The sequence below is a fragment of the Octodon degus genome, unplaced genomic scaffold, assembly GCF_000260255.1.
Source record: "Octodon degus isolate 3935 unplaced genomic scaffold, OctDeg1.0 scaffold00287, whole genome shotgun sequence".
Lineage (NCBI taxonomy): Eukaryota > Metazoa > Chordata > Mammalia > Rodentia > Octodontidae > Octodon > Octodon degus.
The window spans coordinates 1382198-1398699 of record NW_004524863.1 but is presented as its reverse complement, the minus strand read 5'-3'; the positions used below and the strand labels follow the sequence as shown (position 1 = coordinate 1398699).

Here is a 16502-nt window from a genome sequence, read left to right as displayed (position 1 = left end):
GGATCGAACCGCGGTCCCTGATGCTTTGCTAAGCTTGTTCTAAGTAGGTGCTTTAGACCACTGAGCCATCTCTCCAGCCCCTCAGGCTATCCTTGAGCCTACTTTGTAGCCCAGGCTGGTCAGGAATTCTCAATGATCCTCCTGCCCCAGCCTCCTGGGTGCTGGGATTATGGGTGTGCACCACCACACCTGACTTGAGCAGATAAGAGACATTAACTCTCTTCTCCCTCCCAGGGAGGAGTACTGTTCTTCTTGGAGCACGTGGCTGAGCCTGAAGGAAGCAGGGCCCTGATGTGGCAGCAAGTTTTCGAGCCCACCTGGAAACACATTGGGGATGGCTGCTACCTCACCAGAGAGACCTGGAAGGATCTTAAGAAGGCCCATTTCTCTGAGGTCCAAATAGAATGGCACCCTCCTCCCATCAAATGGCTGCCTGTTGGGCCCCACATCATGGGAAAAGCTGTGAAATAAGCTTCAGTCCCCAAGGCAGTCACTGGCTCCCTCCCCTCTGCCAATCAAAACAACCATCCACCCCCACCACCACCCAGTCTCTCTCCTTCAGAAAGGAATCAAGCAAAGAATGAACCCAACCCCTGCTCCTCTGTGCCTACCTCTGCCAGGGAAAATCTCTAGATTCCAATTCTCTTCCCCAGCAACAAAGCTCTATCCCCACCCTCACCAGAAAAGGTACATCCTGTCTACAACCACAAATTCCCGAACTTTGCCCACCACCTTCTACACAACAGCTGTTCCTGGTCTCTCATTCCCAGGGGTGGATTCCCCCAGCCACCTCCGAGCATATACCCACGTGCTGCTTGGAACTGCTCACAGGAGCCACAGTGCCCAGATCCCTGCCAGGCCACCTGAGTCTCCCTCCCACAGGACCTTTGTCCTGGGCTGTGAGGGTGCCAGAGACTCGGGCCCTGGTGATGAGGGAACAACACTCAGTAAGGAAGCCAGAGATTTTTGTCCTCAAATATTTTTTAATAAATAGACAAAACCCACTAGATTGGTGCAGCAAACTAAGGTCAGAAGAGAGGGGACCTAGGGAGGGAAGAGCCCCTGAGTCAGTGACACAGTCTCCTCCCTGGCCCTCTGGCTAAGGCACTTTGGGGGAGACAGGTTACAAGGGGTGAATGGGAGGGGAAGGGATAGGCTCCCTTCTCTGCACCAGTGCCAGGACATCCCTGCCACCTCGCCCTGCCCCACCCCATCCCTGATTTAACCCTCTTGTCTCACAGCATTCTAAGGGGACATGGGGGGGAGGGGAGTTCTGTGGGTGGGAGGGGCTGTGCCCCTGAGAAAGCAGGTCCTGCCAAGTCGTGACGTGATACCAGGAACTTTCTCCACCCTCTCCATCCTGAGGAGCCATCTCAGGAAGGCGTGGAGGCAGCCATGGGCCAGGCTGCAAGAAAAGAAGCTAGGAGGTGCCCGGCACAGTGTGCCCATCAGGGCCCAGCTCTGGGTGCCCATCAGCAGCCAGGATGGGGTGTGCATCGGGCGCCTCCCGCCGGGGACTGCCCCAGTTGTTCCTCAAGATGGTGCCTGTTTTCTCCTCCTTAAACTGTTGTCGGTCTTCCCGAGGGATCTTCACCGCATGGTACTGGGGCACACTGGCTTCGGGGTGCTTTGCCCGCTTGAAGAATCCCATCTGTAAGACACCGGTCAGACCATGAGTCACTTGCAGGGCTGAGGTTCCTACAGCAAACACCCAGCACAGCTCTGGGCCCTCCCTTCACACCCCTGGGCCACAGGGAACCAACCAAGGCAGGGACAGGGTGACGTGGCCCTGTCCAGTGTGATGAGCCCAGGTTCTCAATCACAGCAAAGGGACACCAGGTGGCAGATACCAAGCAAAAAGACAGAGCCTTGAATTAGGGACTCCCAAGCTTTCTACACATCCAGGCTGCTGAGGAGGCCCAACAACATAAAACCAGAACATCAGCAACAGCTGGTAATGAAAGTGGCTTCCTAGACCCCAGCCTACCTGGAGCGATGTCCCCAGGCCACACATACTTACATGCCATGTGCTCATACACGAGGCAGCAGCCACTGAGCCAGGGCCCTCAAGTCCATGACTACTCCAATCTAACTCCTGCCCAGGCACAAGCATTCTGGCCCGAGTTACCCCAGTGGTAAGTGTCCTTACACTCACGCTAGAAATGCCCAACACCCCTCCATGCTTGGGCACACAGCATCTTCTTGCCCACTCGTCTCACACTCACACCCAAGAAGAGCACATGCACGGATCCTCCCACACACACATGCTTACAGTCCACGGGCCCACCCCACCCTCTGCGCATGCCCCCCATGGTGTCTACTTACCCACCTGACCTCCCCCTTCTAGTTACCCTTCCTCTCGGTTCTAGACCTCACATCATCCTCATGCAGATTCATTTCTTCACCCTGCACATTCCTGGCCCCCAGAACAGTAGGGGCCAAACTTGCTCTCACACACACATACCCACACATACACTCTTGCACAGACACGTGCACACACAGCAGTTACCCCACAGTCCCTGGGCCCCCAACTTCCATGGCCGAGGGTTGCACAGCCAGATGTGCTCGGTGATAGTTGGTGGGGAAAGATGAGCTCTGACTGCTCCGGTGAAAGAAGCCACACTGGGATATTGAGGGAGGAGGTGAGCAAAAGAGGCTAGGATGGGAAGGCTGAGGAAGGAGAGGGTTGGTTTTTTTTTTCTCTTCAGGGGTGAGCATCTGGGGCCAGCTTCAGGAAGGCCTTGAACTTTCTAAGACTGAGCAGGTTCCCAACAGCATGGCCACCACTCCAGAGCTGCTCCTCTGATGATGCACACTTATCAAAGTGTGGGTGGTCTGTGACCAGTCTCACAGTGGGGAGGGCATTCTCCACGGAGGCCCAAGTGTGCACAGCTCTTCACATGGCTCCCAGTACATTCGGCTCAGGGAACATGAACCCTGGTGACCTGTATGAGTCCCCCCATACTGACATAGGCACATGTGTCCTTTTATGGTGGGTCCCAGATGCAAATAAGATTCTGCTACAGCTCTGTATACACATGGAGCCTGGTACGTGGAAACCAAGATCAGATCTGCCAGCAACTCCTGGAGCTAGTTCTTCACACTTGCTGTTTTTTCGGGCTATAGTTTCCTTTGTAACCTTCACTGCCACATAAATAAATAATCCCACACTTCCCTGTCTCCATGGTCCTTCTGGGAGCCTCAGATCCCACCTACTCCATTGGCCCACATGCGAACCCTACGCCCCAACCTCCCTCTAAGGTTGGCTCCAGCCCACCTCCCTCTAAGGCTGGCTCCTGGGTCACTTCCTCCTCTCTTCCTCTCTCTGAACTCATACTTTCTCAACTCAATACCTGATCTGTCCTTAGCTACAGAGCTTACCACCCTCACTATCTATGCAACCCCAAGGACAGGGTCTATACCTAATTTGGCTCTGAAATGTCCAGAGCCAGAAAGAGCACGTGGTGTAAGCAGGGTAAGCAGTCAGGGAGTCACTGAATACACAAGTGTGTAGGAGCACGTGGCGGCTGCCCGCCTGACTAGTAAGTGCAGTCCCAGCAGCCCCATGCTGCCCAAGCCTCACCTTCCACAGGAGCAGCACCAGTAGTGCGAGCACCAGCAGCCCGGCCAGCACAGCCAGGAGGATGACCCACCAGGGGACCTCTTTTGCCACCACAGCCATGGGGTCCAAGTAGACCATCACTGGGATCTGGGGAGCAAGAGGTCAGTGGCGTAAGGGCAGGAGAAAAGAGGGTGCCCCACCTGCCCAGCCCCACCCTGCAGCTCACCACCATGGAAGCATCTCTCAGCAACAAGTTCTTGATGGAGGATTTCACTGTGATGTTGGCCCGCACAATCACTTCCACGGACTTCACAGTCGAGTATTCCTAAGGAAGCATGGAAGGACACCCTCTTCTAAATGCCCCATGACTCCCATTCAGAAATCGTAAGTGGAATGGTGCCCAACCCAGAGGATGTTTCTGCCCAGCTGGGGTTAAGTGTGTTTCATTTGAATGAGGGAGAGGCAGAAGTGAATTTCAAAAGGACTTTTGCAGAAGAAGAAAGCCAGCGTGGAGCCCTGAAAGTGGCCTTACCTCCAGAAAGGTGCTGTTCCAGAGGCGGCCCCATACATGCAGCACAGCTGCACGGTCGAAGCTGTAGAGTGGGCAGCTGAACACCACACATCTGGCTGTGCCCCGGGCGCAGTCCTGTGGGCAAGGATGGGCAGGACTCAGCTGCTCAGCCCCATGCCACTGAGCCTTCCATTTCTCCTATGTTCCTTTTTTTTTTTTTAACCATTTTTTATTTTTTTCACATTGTGTACAGATTTAAAGTCCAGCATATCAATGATTGGTGGAAAATACCCATTCCATGCCATGTCCAAGGTGTTTGACATTCAGACAGATACCGACGCCAAGCTCAACAGCCTATGTTTTAGGGCAATAATATCATTGAGCTTCTCTTCTAGAGGGTCAACAACCCAAGACTTCCTCTGACCACAAAATTAGAGGAAAGAAAAGGGCCACAAGGACAGCCAACATCCTGGCTCCAGCCCTGCAAGATCAGTGAGGACCCAGGACACAAGAGAACCTGCACTATAACATCCTGCAACTCAGTGGAGTACCAAATCTTCTGATCAAGGAGACCATGGGGCCACAGAGGAAAGAAATCAACGATGCAGAGTGCACCCAAGGAGAGCCACACAGAGAGAAAACACTCTCCCAGGCTTTCACAGTCACCTCATGACCCCAAAATGAGTTGTGATTGGCCACAACTCATCCACATGGCCAACACTGACAAAAGATCTGCTGTACAGGGTTTCAGGGTAAATCCTGAGGGGATTCAACCGACCTTGTCAGACACAAAAGCCACATTTCTTGTTACATAGGTCTTGCTTCATCTGTCTTAACCATCCAGCAGACAAGCACAAAAACAAGGTACAAAAAGCAAAGCCATATTAATATGCTGAGCTGAAAAAGGCTCAAGTCAACAACCTCTGACACCACCAGTCATGCGGACAACCCACCACTATCATAGACTGCTGGACCACACTGGACTACCTTGCTGAATCCATGCACCCACAGTACATGAATGGCAATGGAATATCCATCCCTGACAAAAGCAAACATAAAAGGGGGACACAAATGAGAGGGTAGGGCCTGGGGAGATGGCTCAGTGGAATAAGCGCTTCCCTGGCAAACACAACGGCCTGAGTTCAATCCCCCGTTCAGCAAAAAAAAAAAAAAAAAAGAGTATAGGTGTGTTATCTATGCTGACTATTTTGTATAAGCATATATATATATATATATATATATATATGTATTTTTTTTCTCCTATGTTCCTTATCTAGCCTCAAATTCTCCTCCTCCAGTAAGTCTTTGCAAAGTCATCCCATGACCCCAAATAACTACCTATTCCAAACTGAGCTATTTGCCTTTGAAATGCACAGGGCTGGAAGACAGGAGGTCTCATACATCACAGCAATAAACAAAGTAGCCTCCCCATTTAAAGCTTACGCTACCTAGTAATGGTCTCATTTATTGAGCACCTACTTCCTGCCCGGCACTTACTTCATTTATACTCCACAACTCCTGCAAGGTGCATATTATTACATTATTTTTCAAAGGAGAAAAGATGACCAGCCTGCTTCAGGTCTCAGAACTAGCAAAGCAAGTAAGTATTGGAGCAGATATTTGAAGTCAGGTCTGTAGTCAGCAAAACCACATCTTTGGGGCTGGTGAGATGGCTCAGTGGTCTAAAGCACCTACTTGGAACAAGCTTGGCAAAGCAGAGGGACCGCAGTTCAATCCCCCAGCACCACATGCCAGCCAGCCCCGTCCCCTGGTGGGCTGAGCTGGCCACACACACACACACACACACACATAAATAAATAAATAAATAAATAAACCACATCTTTGGCTAAGCCTAATATCAGTGAAGGAGGACAGCTTCCTGTCCCAGAACTGCTGGGGGAAAAGGACTCAAACCATGCCCTTTTCTCACCTAACCTAAAGCCATCTGGCCCATGCACCATCAATAACCCATTTGCCTAAAAGATACATTATATTCATTATGCCACTGTCCATAGATAGAAAAACAGCTCTGAGAACAACTGAAGTCCTTGAGTTATCTTTTTTTTTTTTTTTTTTTGCAGAACCGGAGATTGAACTCAGGCCCTTGTGCTTGCCAGGGAAGCGCCTATTCCACTGAGCCATCTCCCCAGCCCCCTTGAGTTATCTTTTATTTTGCCTCCTTTAAGCAATTTGAGAACCTTTCATCAATTTGTTTAAAAGCAAGGTCATCTGCCTTAATTTCATGTAAAAGAATCCATTTCAGATACTATATTAAGTAAAATAAGCCAAGCACAGAAAGACAAATACTTTATGATCTCACCTATAGGAGAAATCTAAGAAAGCTGAACTCATCAAAGTAGAGATTAGAATGTCTATGACCCAGAGTGGAGCAGTGGGGACGGGGCAGGAAGATGTTAGCCAAAGGGGACGAAGTCTCAGTTAGGCCGGAAGAATAAATCCAAGAGATCTATTATTTTATATAACACTACATTTTTCTAAATCCCTAAAAATAGATTTTAAGTGTTTGCTTCATAAAAAAATAAGTATATGGAGCTGGGGAGATAGCTTGGCGATCTAAGTGCCTGCCTGGCAAGAACAAGGACCTGGGTTCGATCCCCAGTACTGCACGCTATGCTGGCCCCAGGACCCTGCGCACACTGGTCCATCCACCAAAACTGGCAGTGTTGGTGCACGCCTATAATCCCAGTGCTACAGAGCCGAAAACAGGGAGGATCACTATGAGTCCAAGCTGTACAGTGACACCTTGTGCCAAATACATTAAAAAAGAAAATAAAATGTATCTGATAAATATATGTCATTTTTGTCAATTAAAAAATAAATAAACATGGGGCTGGGGAGATAGCTCAGTTGAATAAGTGCTTGTCTGGCAAGTGCAAGGGCCTGAGTTCAATCCCTGGCTCTGCAAAAATAAATAAATAAATAAATAAAATCTATTTCAAAGTCCGTATTAGGGAGGCCTCTCAAGGCAATAAGTCCTGCAGATCCTCAGGTTCCAGAGCCCTGAGTTCTTCAGTTTGCCTGAGGTCATGCTCACCGGCAAGGAGGGAAGGATGGCCTGGATGGCCCGCACACCTGGGCTCCACCTCCACCTCCTGACAGCAAAGCCCAACACGCTCTCATCTTCGTGGGCAACCCCTTCTTACCCCCAGCACTACCAGCTCTAGCAGGAGACCGCGTGTGGCATGTTGTTCTCCTTTGTTCACAAAGTCCACATCATAAACAAAACTAGGTGAAACAAGTAGGAAAGGGGAAAAGCAAAAGCAAAAACTACACAAAAGAGAGAGTTAATGAATCACATGTAATATATTGTACTTATGAGAACTTCAAAAATTGTAATGCTTTTGACATTACGAAAATCACGTGCCAACTGAGCTCAAAAGAACAAACAGCCCTCAGAGGCTGCTGACCTCATTCCATGCCCTATGAAGTGTGATGTTTTGTATAAATGTGAAGGGAATCAATGGCTTGGTTAAATGGCTGTAAGTCAAGTTGAGCACTTGGAGTTGAGGGCTCTAAAGTATCAGCAGCTGCAGCAGTCTCCTCAACCTCAAGTTATGCTGAAAACTATCTTGCCTACTTGCTCAAAGTCTTTTTTGTTTTTTTTTGTTTTTTTTTCCAGTACTGGGAATTAAACCCAAAACTGTCATCACACTGGGCTACTGTAAGATAAGTTCTCACCAAATTGCCCAGGCTAGGCTAGAACAGAAAGCTGGGATGACAGGCATGCTCCCTCACCAGGGTAACATTTCTTTTCTTTTCAGTATAGGACACTGGCCACCAGGATGTGCTGGGCTCCAGCTGCTCATGAGACTCCTGCTGCTTGGGCTGCTCCAGCTCTCGCCGCCTCCTATCCCTGCTGTCCACATCCTGGATGTGTGGAGGGAAGGACCAGTGAGTGTGACTCCAAATGCAGCAATCCTGAAGTCGCACCTCCTCCCACCACCCACACCCAAGACCCCAGCCCCATGACAACCTCCCAAAGGCATCTAACCCCACCCACCCCTGCCTAAGCCTCACCAGCTGGAGAATGTTGGGCCTGGGAGAACAGAGCCCTTTCTGTCCAGGCCCCTGCCCACCCTCCAGCTCCACTCGCATGGGGTACAGCAGCCATTTCCCATTGGCAATCTCGTGGGGCCACATGATGTTGAGGAAGGCAGAACCCAGGGTGTTGAGCGACTGGCCTTGGTTGGACACCTGTGGGTGAAAGACAGTATGAGGGAAGGGGATTCAGTTTCTTTTTCTTTTTCTTTTTTTTTTTTTTTGGTGGAACCGGGCATTGAACTCAGGCCCTTGTGCTTGCCAGGGAAGCCTTTATTCTATTGAGCCATCTCCCCAGCCCTATACTGATATGCTACTTTATTTTATTTTATTTTATTTTATTTTATTTTATTTTATTTATTTTATTGTGTGGTACCAGGGATTGAACTCAGGACCCTGTGCTTGCCAGGCAAGTACTTATTCTACTGAGCTATCTCCCTGGCCCTCAATTTCTTTCTTGCTTGCTTGCTTGCTTTTTTGTATTTAGGACAGGGTCTGCAGGGTCTACAGGGTCTCACTACACAGATCGGACTCGTGATCTTCCTGTTTTCAGTCTCCCAAGTGCTGGAATTACAGGTGCACACAACCATACCCAGTCTCAATTGCTATCTCAGCCCACCCTGGGGGCAGGGCCATCACTACATGCAGGGGGTAGGAGGAGGCTTGGTTTCTGAGAAGGTCCTAAGCTCAGAGAGATGAAGGGGACATACCTGACATCCTGCCTCCTTCCTGAAGCACAGATTCCACCAATATTCAGGTTTTACACCAGACTAACACCAGAACAAACCCAGGGAAACCCGGAGGTGTCCCAAGAAGGTATGAGTGAGGCCCCAGCCATGCTAGGCAGAGTTCTGAGGACAGATGGCCACTCTGCAGCAAGGTCCCATCCCTGAGGCAAGGCCCCAACAAGGAATCTTCTCTAAACTCCATCAGTGTCCAAGTCAAATGACCAGCAAATGGTCAGCAGAGGCCTCATCCAGAACATCTGTCCACAGCACAAGTCCACTGCAGAGCTGAGGCCCACCATGCTGCCCCCTGGGAGAAAAGCCCCAGTCCTGAGCTCAGTTCATTCTCTACGCCAAGAAGGGAAGGGCTTTGAGGGCCACAGCCAGAACACTTACCGTGACTTCATACTTGACCTTGCTGCCCACATCCCGCTCAGACTGCATGGCACTCTCGCCCCTCACCACACCGGAGAAGAAGAGCTGCTGGGGTATGGCCACCCTGGGGACAGGGAGTCAAAACAAAGGCTGAGGTCACCTTGGGACCAGTTGAATGGAGGGTCACAAGGATAAAATGAGGCAGAACTGAGGTCAGGGTGTGGAAGTGCTGATGCTTCCACCCTCCAGCAGAAATGCCCACTTGGGCAGGGCTTACCCTGTAATGGACAGTGGCAGCTCAATGAAGACATGGGCTCGAACAGAGGCTGGACGCAGTTCCTGCTCGCTGATCCTGGTGTGTGGGTGGAATATGCATGGGCAGCAGTCCCCTTTGCAGTCCATAAGGCCAACCCAAGAGACCTGGCATCCCCACCCTGCTCCCACCAGGCTCACGTGGCCAGCAGCAGCTCCACTTCTAGCTCTGTAGTCTCAATGGTGATCCCAGAGGTGCTGAGGATGAGGTAAAAAGTGACCTAGGCCAGGGTAGGATGACAGGAGAGTCAGGGGAGGGCAGGAGAATAAGGAGGGGCCGCTTGGATAGGGCTAAGGACAGAAAGGGCCAACCTGTGCACCTCTCTTCATAGGGTTCCCCAGCTCACACTCGACATGGGAGGCATTTTCATTGGACAGGCACAGTGGCTTCTCCTGAAGTGGGACAGATGTCAAGTCAGTGTGGGACACTAGGATGTAAGATCTTACCGCCCTACCCCAGATACTTACTGCAGGGTCCAGGGCCCGGACTCCTGAGTAGTGCAGCGAGGCAGGAAGTGTGACCAGGAGCTGGGCTTCGTGGGCATCATCCCCATCAGCCTGGGGCTGCGCTGGGTCCGAGGGCAGATTGGTGACTGTCACCTCCAGGCCAATGACTGGCTGCCCACTCAGTGCGAACAGGGCCGTCGTCCCATCCACGTCCCTGCAGGACAGGACCCCACTCACTCTAAGTAAGCCTTCTTCCCTCCCAGGCTCTGCTCTCCATCCTCCAGCACGTACTACTGCCACCATGTCCCACCTTAGGGTCCCACGTCACAGACTAGGCCATGCTGGGTCTTTCTAGGCATGAGCTAGTCAGGGACCTCTGTGCTCATCCCAGCTCCACCACTTGCTCACTTTGGGCAAGTGACTTAACCTCTCTAGGCCTCAGCTCTCTGTCCATAAAATAGAGGACTGATAATTCCTCCTTCAGAGTCTTGAAGACTAAACAATGAAATGTAAGTAAGTAAGATGCCATCAGGTCTGCTGTGGAGGACTATTCCTAACTAGGGCCTTGGTATCTGAATCATCAGCTAGTTCTCCCAGCCTTCTTCTGTCTCCTAACTCAGGCCCTCCCCTGCCTGGTCTTCCTGCATTCCTTCCTCGCATTCCTTGAGCTCCTGCACTGCTCTCACGCTCCCTGCATCCTCACATGGGCAGGGGCTGGAACTCCATGTCGCCGACCCGAGCACAGAAGCGAGAGTGCACCAGCTGCAGATTGCTCTGACAAATCTTGTCTTCACCACAGCCTTGCTTCAGAAAGTGGATCTGGAAAGAGTTCGGGGCCAAGGAAGGGACTGAAAACGTTTCCAAGTCACAGAGGGGGTTAGAGTGTCACAGGATTAAGCAACTCCAGATCCGCTGTTTACTAGCTATATGATACTGGACTCATCACTTAGCACTCTGAGCTGCAAAACGATGGTGTGTTGCATGCTGTGGGAAAGACTAGCAGGCTAGTCCACAGCCGGATGGCATTTCCTCAGCTTTACCATGCTTACAGAATTCTCGGGCCAGAATGTGAAGGATGTGCTACATTTCCCCTTTCTCAGCCCCTGAAGACCGTGCAAGAAGCCAAATGTTTCCCCTTTTGACAGAATGGGAGGGAGACAGCTTAGGACCTTGGAAGCTGCATTTGAAGATGACAGACCCCACAGCAGCCTGGGCCAGAGAGGCATCACTCCTTTGGACTACACATGCAAGGTCATGTGGGCCATGTCACACCTGAGTCTACTTGTTACAGCACCTGATGATATGAGGAACCCCAGGATAACATTGTAGAAGAGCTTTATGAGCACGAGTGTCACTGGTGAGGGGTGAGGGTCGTCACCCTCCCAGTTCCTCTTCCCATGCTCACCTCAGCCCGCTGGGTGCTGGGCTGGTAGGCATTGAGGATAGGGACCACTGGGGGCACACCCTGGCCAGGAGCCTGTCGCCGGAGCCGAGGGGTTCGGAGACTGTAGGACAAGGTCACCACAATGGCTCGAAGCTTATCTTTGACATTCTCCTAGGAAGACAAAGTTTGTTCCTCAGTGGAACAACCCCCAGGTTCCAGCCCTGCTCTAGGACCCAGCCAGACCCAGGACAGATTCTGAACTTTAGAACTTCAGGAAGAATAGAGGAAGAGAACTGAGCAAGGCAGGGGGAGAGAGATCACAGTAGAGGAAGAGAAAACCGGGTTTTAGGGCTTTGAAGACAGATGTGACAATGGAACCTGCCCTCTCTACCTCTAGGGAGTATAGAGAGTTGACAGGAGGCACAAATAAGGTGGGAGTGGTAAGGAGATGAGCCCAGGAAAGAGGGTCCAGCACCCAGATCCCAGCATGAGCTTTCACGGTGCTAGCAAAGAAGCAGCTAAGAGCACTCAGGAAACAACATGCAAGTACAGGGCCACTCAGAGGCCATGGGCCAGTGCCTACCTGCAGCTGGAACATGGTGTCTCCACACACCCTGTCATGCTGATGCTTCAGCCACACAGTGCCTGAGGCCTGGTGCTTGGGGTCATCTGGGCCACGGCTCAGGAAGGTCACACGGGGAACCTGTCCCCGGAGCCTCCTGTCCGTGTCCCCATCTAACACATAATCTAAGGCTGTGGTGTGTGGAAGAGAGGAGTCAATGAGTTGGGGAACCTCTCAATAAGTCTGTCCCCAAGGTGCCCCCTCTCCACTGTGGAGTGACCCACCCTGGAAACCCCATGGAGCAAGCAGTGGGAGGGGACACCACTCACCCACAATAGGGCTGTAGCTGTTGGGAACTGCAGTATAGCTGAAACAAATCCTTAGGTCCACACTGTCAAGGAAAAGGAAGGGCTCCTGGGCCAAACAAGGCTGAGAGACCAAGACCCTGGCCTCAACCCCACACGCTCTTGCCACAGGTCAACACCCAGCCCCACGCTGGGCTAAGAAAAGAAGTGGGGGGCCACTGGACCCTGGCAACTTCCTCAGCCCTCCCCTCAAACCCTGCCTCACCAGACAGAGTGGCCACCAGCACAGTTGGGCTGCTCTAGGTCGATGGCCCGTGGGGCAATGGAAACGTCATGGGAGACGTGGAGGACAGGTCTGGCCCTAGAGTTGGGGGGTTGGGTGCAAGGGGCAGAAAACATGAGTATGTGAGTAGGGTCCGAGTTTCAGACAGGGGCTGACAGCCTCAGAGAGAAGGCAGAGCAGAGGAGGGACTCACCGGAAGAGCACCGCAGTGTCGGCCAGGGAGCCCACCAGCAGGTCTGGATAATGGTTCCCGTCCACATCTAGGCCGCCAGACAGAGAGTAGCCAAAGCTCTTGATGCCCACAGCCTCACCCTCCAGCACCTGGGGACCAGCAGTCAGCCTCCTAAAACCCCATCTCCTCCATGCCTGTCCCTCCCCTGCCTTTCTGTGGCTCTCACTACTCACACCCATTCCCTTATCCCAACAACATTCCTCACCTGTGAAGGTTTGATGATGACCCCCAGGTTGCTCCCATGGTAGATAAAGACTTTTCCATCCCCATCAAAAGGAGCTCCCACAGCAATGTCTGAGGACCATGGGGGAAAAGGGATTTTCCTCAGTCACTCTGTGCTAGATAATGTATTTTCCATTTTACTGAGCCACTACTAATTCCCTGGCACCTCACAAACATTATTTTCAATCCCCTCAGCCACTCCCTCCAAGGAGAAAGGTGAAGTAACTGACCCAAGGTCACAAAGCACGGCAAAATTCAGATGTGAGCCCAGTTCCTTCTCTTTCTGAGCCCTCAGAAGACCACCCCTGGGCTCAGAGACATCCCTCCGAGCCACCTCCTCCACTGCACCTTTCAGGTTCCCATCCACACCTGGGAAGCCATCTTGGTTGAGGTCCCCCAGGACAGCCAGGCTGATCCCAAACATGGAGTCAGGGGAGCCACAGAGCCGGAGTGGAGAGACTCCTTCCCAATGACCGCCCTGGTTTATGTACAGATACACAGCACCACCCAGCTCTTCTTGGCGCTCAAAGAAGTAGGGTGCTCCCACGACCAGGTCTGACCAGCTATGGAGAAAAGGAGCCCATCAGCGGGGTTCTCCCTGGCCAGCAGAATCACGAGAAGATGCTGGCAGCCACTCACACCTCCCAGACCCACATGAGGCCCACACGCTGTCCCCTCTCACCCATCATTGTTGAGATCAGCCACAGCCAGCGAGTAGCCAAAGCCAGAGGTCAAGACCTCTCCTGAGAGCACAGCTTCAGGCACCAGGCGACTGGCACTGTCCTTGCGCAGAATGACCACAGCACCCCTATGGTTGGCTCGGGGGGCCCCTGCCACAAAGCTCAGCTCATCTGCACGCACCAGACCCTTCCCAGAGTCAATGGAGAAACCTAGGTGAGGGGCGACTCCCCAGTGAGTGTTTCCCCAAGACTCAGAGCCCAGGTGTGCCACAGCCCCCTCAGTCTGTCCCATCCCAACAGGTCTGGAGGCAAAAGGTGGAGAAGCCCCCAGATCACCACAGCTATAGCCAGACAACCCTTCCTAGCCTCCTACACCCGCCTGGCCCAGAGACTGACCTCGGGGACTGGGCAGGAGAAAAAGAGGCGGCCATAAAGAAGACCAGGTGCCTGAGCAGGAAATAGGAGCCTGGCAAAAGTGGGCCACAGGCCCTGGGTCACACTACCAGGAGGCCCCCATCCCCTCCAGTGCACATTCTCTGCCCTACTCCCACCTCCTCACAGGGAGAAGCAGCCTCACACAGATAGAGGGAGAAAGCAGGTTAGGCTTCCCCAGGCCTCATTTCTTCCTCCTCTGCAGAGGGATGCAGGCGAGACAGTGAAGGACTTACTCACAAGGCTAGACCTCATACTACCCCTCAGAGGAAGTCCTCATAGGTCAGGACTGTCTGTCACAGGAGTCGGATCCCTGTCCCTCTCAGTGCACAGAGATCTTCATCCATGAAGACCCCTGCTCACATCCCCAAGGCTACCAACCCCCGTGGGGCCTCCTCTTCTCAAGCCCAGTCAATGGACCAGCTCTGCTCTGCAATTGGGCCTGATATGTTTCCCAGGGTGAGAGGGTCACAAGGCAGGACAGGAAAGGAAATCCCCTGGGAAAGGAGGGGAGGCCAGGGCCACACCCATGGCCCCAGAGGTGGAGCGTACAAACCTAAGTAGCTATTCAGGGACAAGTCTCCGGCTGGTCCTGGGAGCCGGTCAGCAGGGTCCAAAGTTTTATACACCAGCTGGTCAGGGTCTGAGCTATCAATGTTGGTCATAAAAAGCAACCCTGTGTGGGGCAGGAGGGGGGAAGACAGCAGGGAAAGGACATCCAGAGAAGGGTCCACAGAGTATGAGACAGAATAGGACAGAAACGCCAGAAAGTGGAAGAGGTAGAGGAACAAAATGAAAGAGACGCAGAGACCAAGAAAGAGAAGAGAGACAGACAGAGACAGAAGGATGGGAGTGTGGAGAGGGAGGACAAGAGAGAGGAGTAGAGGGTTAGAGTGGCTCTGGGCCCAGGGAGGGGTCCCTACCAAAGTAGCTGTTGGCAGGGACCGGGATGAGGTGGGGGTCCTGGTCCTTCTCTCCCCCCGCCTCGTAGGGCCCGTCGTCCAGGTGGGCCAGGTCCGGTGAGCCCTGTGCACAGAGCTCCACCCTGGCTGTGCCTGTAAGGACAGTCCAGTTAGTGCCCAGGGCAGGGAACAAGGAGCACCCTCAGGCTGGACACTGAAATCAGACGGGCACACAGGGAAGCCCCTCCTCTCCAGCACCATCCCTGCCCTCTCCCAGCCCAGGCATCCTGGGGTTCCTCGAAATGGCATCACACTCACCGAGTGGCAGCTCAGCCAGTGGCAGCATGTGGAGACGGGAGTGGCGGTGATGAGGTGTGGGCTGCGGTGATGGAGCATGCGGGCCAGGCTGGGTGGGCAGGCCCAGCCATGCAGGTGAGGGCCCATGCCAGCGTGTGGAGGAACACTTGGCCATGCGGACAGGAGGGACCCCCCACTTTGTGTGTGGGCTAGCAGGATGGGGTAGAATGCATGGCAGTGCCCCAGGGTGCAGGAATATGTGGGCATGCTTGGCCAAGTGCTGCTTGCACCATCTCTCTCGAGGAAGGGAGAAGTTTTGATTCCCTTCTCCCCCTAAGTAGTAACTCACCCTTCCAGTTATAGGTTCCTGGAGCCCCAAAGAGGAGATAATGGCTGTCAGGCGTGAAAGCAGCCGCTGTGCCCTGCTGGCAGAACCCAAACTGTTCATGGCCCTGGGGCCGTCCCTCACAGAACTTCCACTCCCCACCATCCAAGTCATCGTGGATGGCCAGGTCCTGGCTTAACACGAAGCAGCGGCCGATCACATCCCGCGTCTCTAGGATCTGGTCCACTCGCTGCCTCGACTCATATCGGTGTGCACATGTCTAAGGAAGGGAGGAGAGGCCATTTCCTTCTGTGTGCCAGAAACATGCCCACTGCCACCAGCAGACATTTGCTAACACACAGGCACATACACACACACACAATCTGTTAGCATCACTTGAGCACCACCACTCAGCCAGCATTAGGCAAATCCTCATTCATTATCCCGTCTGCACCCTCTTGCCTTTACAGGAAGAAGTCCTTGTTCCATATTCTGCCTGGACACCCATAGATACATGACTAAAGTGGCCACAAGAAACATCATCTCTGATCAAATGATCATCCTGCAAGATGCTAAATTTGATCCTATTTATGGACCTTTTGTTCTGTTTTTGTAGTGCTAGGGATGAACCCAAGGCCTGGTATAAACCGAGTAAGCACTCTACCACTGAGTTACATCACAACCCTTTTTGTTATCATGAAACAAAGTTTTGCTAAGTTGCCTAGGCTTCCCCAGGGGCCGGGGAGATGGCTCAGTGGAATAAGTGCTTCCCTGACAAGTGCAAGAGCCTGAGTTCAATCCCCGGTTCCACAAAAAAAAAAAAGGAAAAAAAAAAATCCCTGATAACAGATTTTTTTGGGGCCAGGGAGATAGCTCAGTTGAATAAG

The 16502-nt window shown here is 52.4% G+C and overlaps 2 protein-coding genes across 5 annotated transcripts in view; one reads left to right on the top strand and one right to left on the bottom strand.

Annotated features, from left to right (window-relative positions):
• Mettl7b (methyltransferase like 7B) overlaps window positions 1-1004 on the top strand; it is a 3438-nt gene extending 2434 nt beyond the window's left edge. The window contains exon 2 of the mRNA XM_004647105.2: window positions 235-1004. Coding sequence (XP_004647162.1) covers window positions 235-471 — 237 coding nt within the window. The 3' untranslated portion in view covers window positions 472-1004. The remainder of the gene's footprint in view (window positions 1-234) is intronic.
• The window catches only part of Itga7 (integrin subunit alpha 7), a 21403-nt gene continuing 5864 nt past the window's right edge, over window positions 964-16502 (bottom strand). Inside the window, exons 4-26 of one of the 4 annotated variants that reach the window (XM_023707330.1) lie at window positions 15640-15895; window positions 15015-15146; window positions 13662-13869; window positions 13349-13542; window positions 12963-13051; window positions 12719-12846; window positions 12508-12603; window positions 12267-12328; window positions 11959-12128; window positions 11397-11546; window positions 10695-10810; window positions 10013-10205; window positions 9857-9937; window positions 9686-9765; window positions 9510-9584; window positions 9254-9356; window positions 8112-8288; window positions 7830-7961; window positions 4095-4208; window positions 3789-3887; window positions 3584-3709; window positions 2510-2622; window positions 1489-1651 (exon numbers count right to left, since the gene is read on the bottom strand). In XM_023707330.1, coding sequence (XP_023563098.1) covers window positions 1591-1651; window positions 2510-2622; window positions 3584-3709; window positions 3789-3887; window positions 4095-4208; window positions 7830-7961; window positions 8112-8288; window positions 9254-9356; window positions 9510-9584; window positions 9686-9765; window positions 9857-9937; window positions 10013-10205; window positions 10695-10810; window positions 11397-11546; window positions 11959-12128; window positions 12267-12328; window positions 12508-12603; window positions 12719-12846; window positions 12963-13051; window positions 13349-13542; window positions 13662-13869; window positions 15015-15146; window positions 15640-15895 — 2955 coding nt within the window. In that variant the 3' untranslated portion in view covers window positions 1489-1590. Of the gene's footprint in view, window positions 1652-2509; window positions 2623-3583; window positions 3710-3788; window positions 3888-4094; window positions 4209-7829; window positions 7962-8111; window positions 8289-9253; window positions 9357-9509; window positions 9585-9685; window positions 9766-9856; window positions 9938-10012; window positions 10206-10694; window positions 10811-11396; window positions 11547-11958; window positions 12129-12266; window positions 12329-12507; window positions 12604-12718; window positions 12847-12962; window positions 13052-13348; window positions 13543-13661; window positions 13870-14647; window positions 14768-15014; window positions 15147-15639; window positions 15896-16502 lie in introns of all 4 variants that reach the window. The other 3 variants (XM_023707331.1, XM_004647103.2, XM_004647104.2) reach the window with 3 other exon arrangements.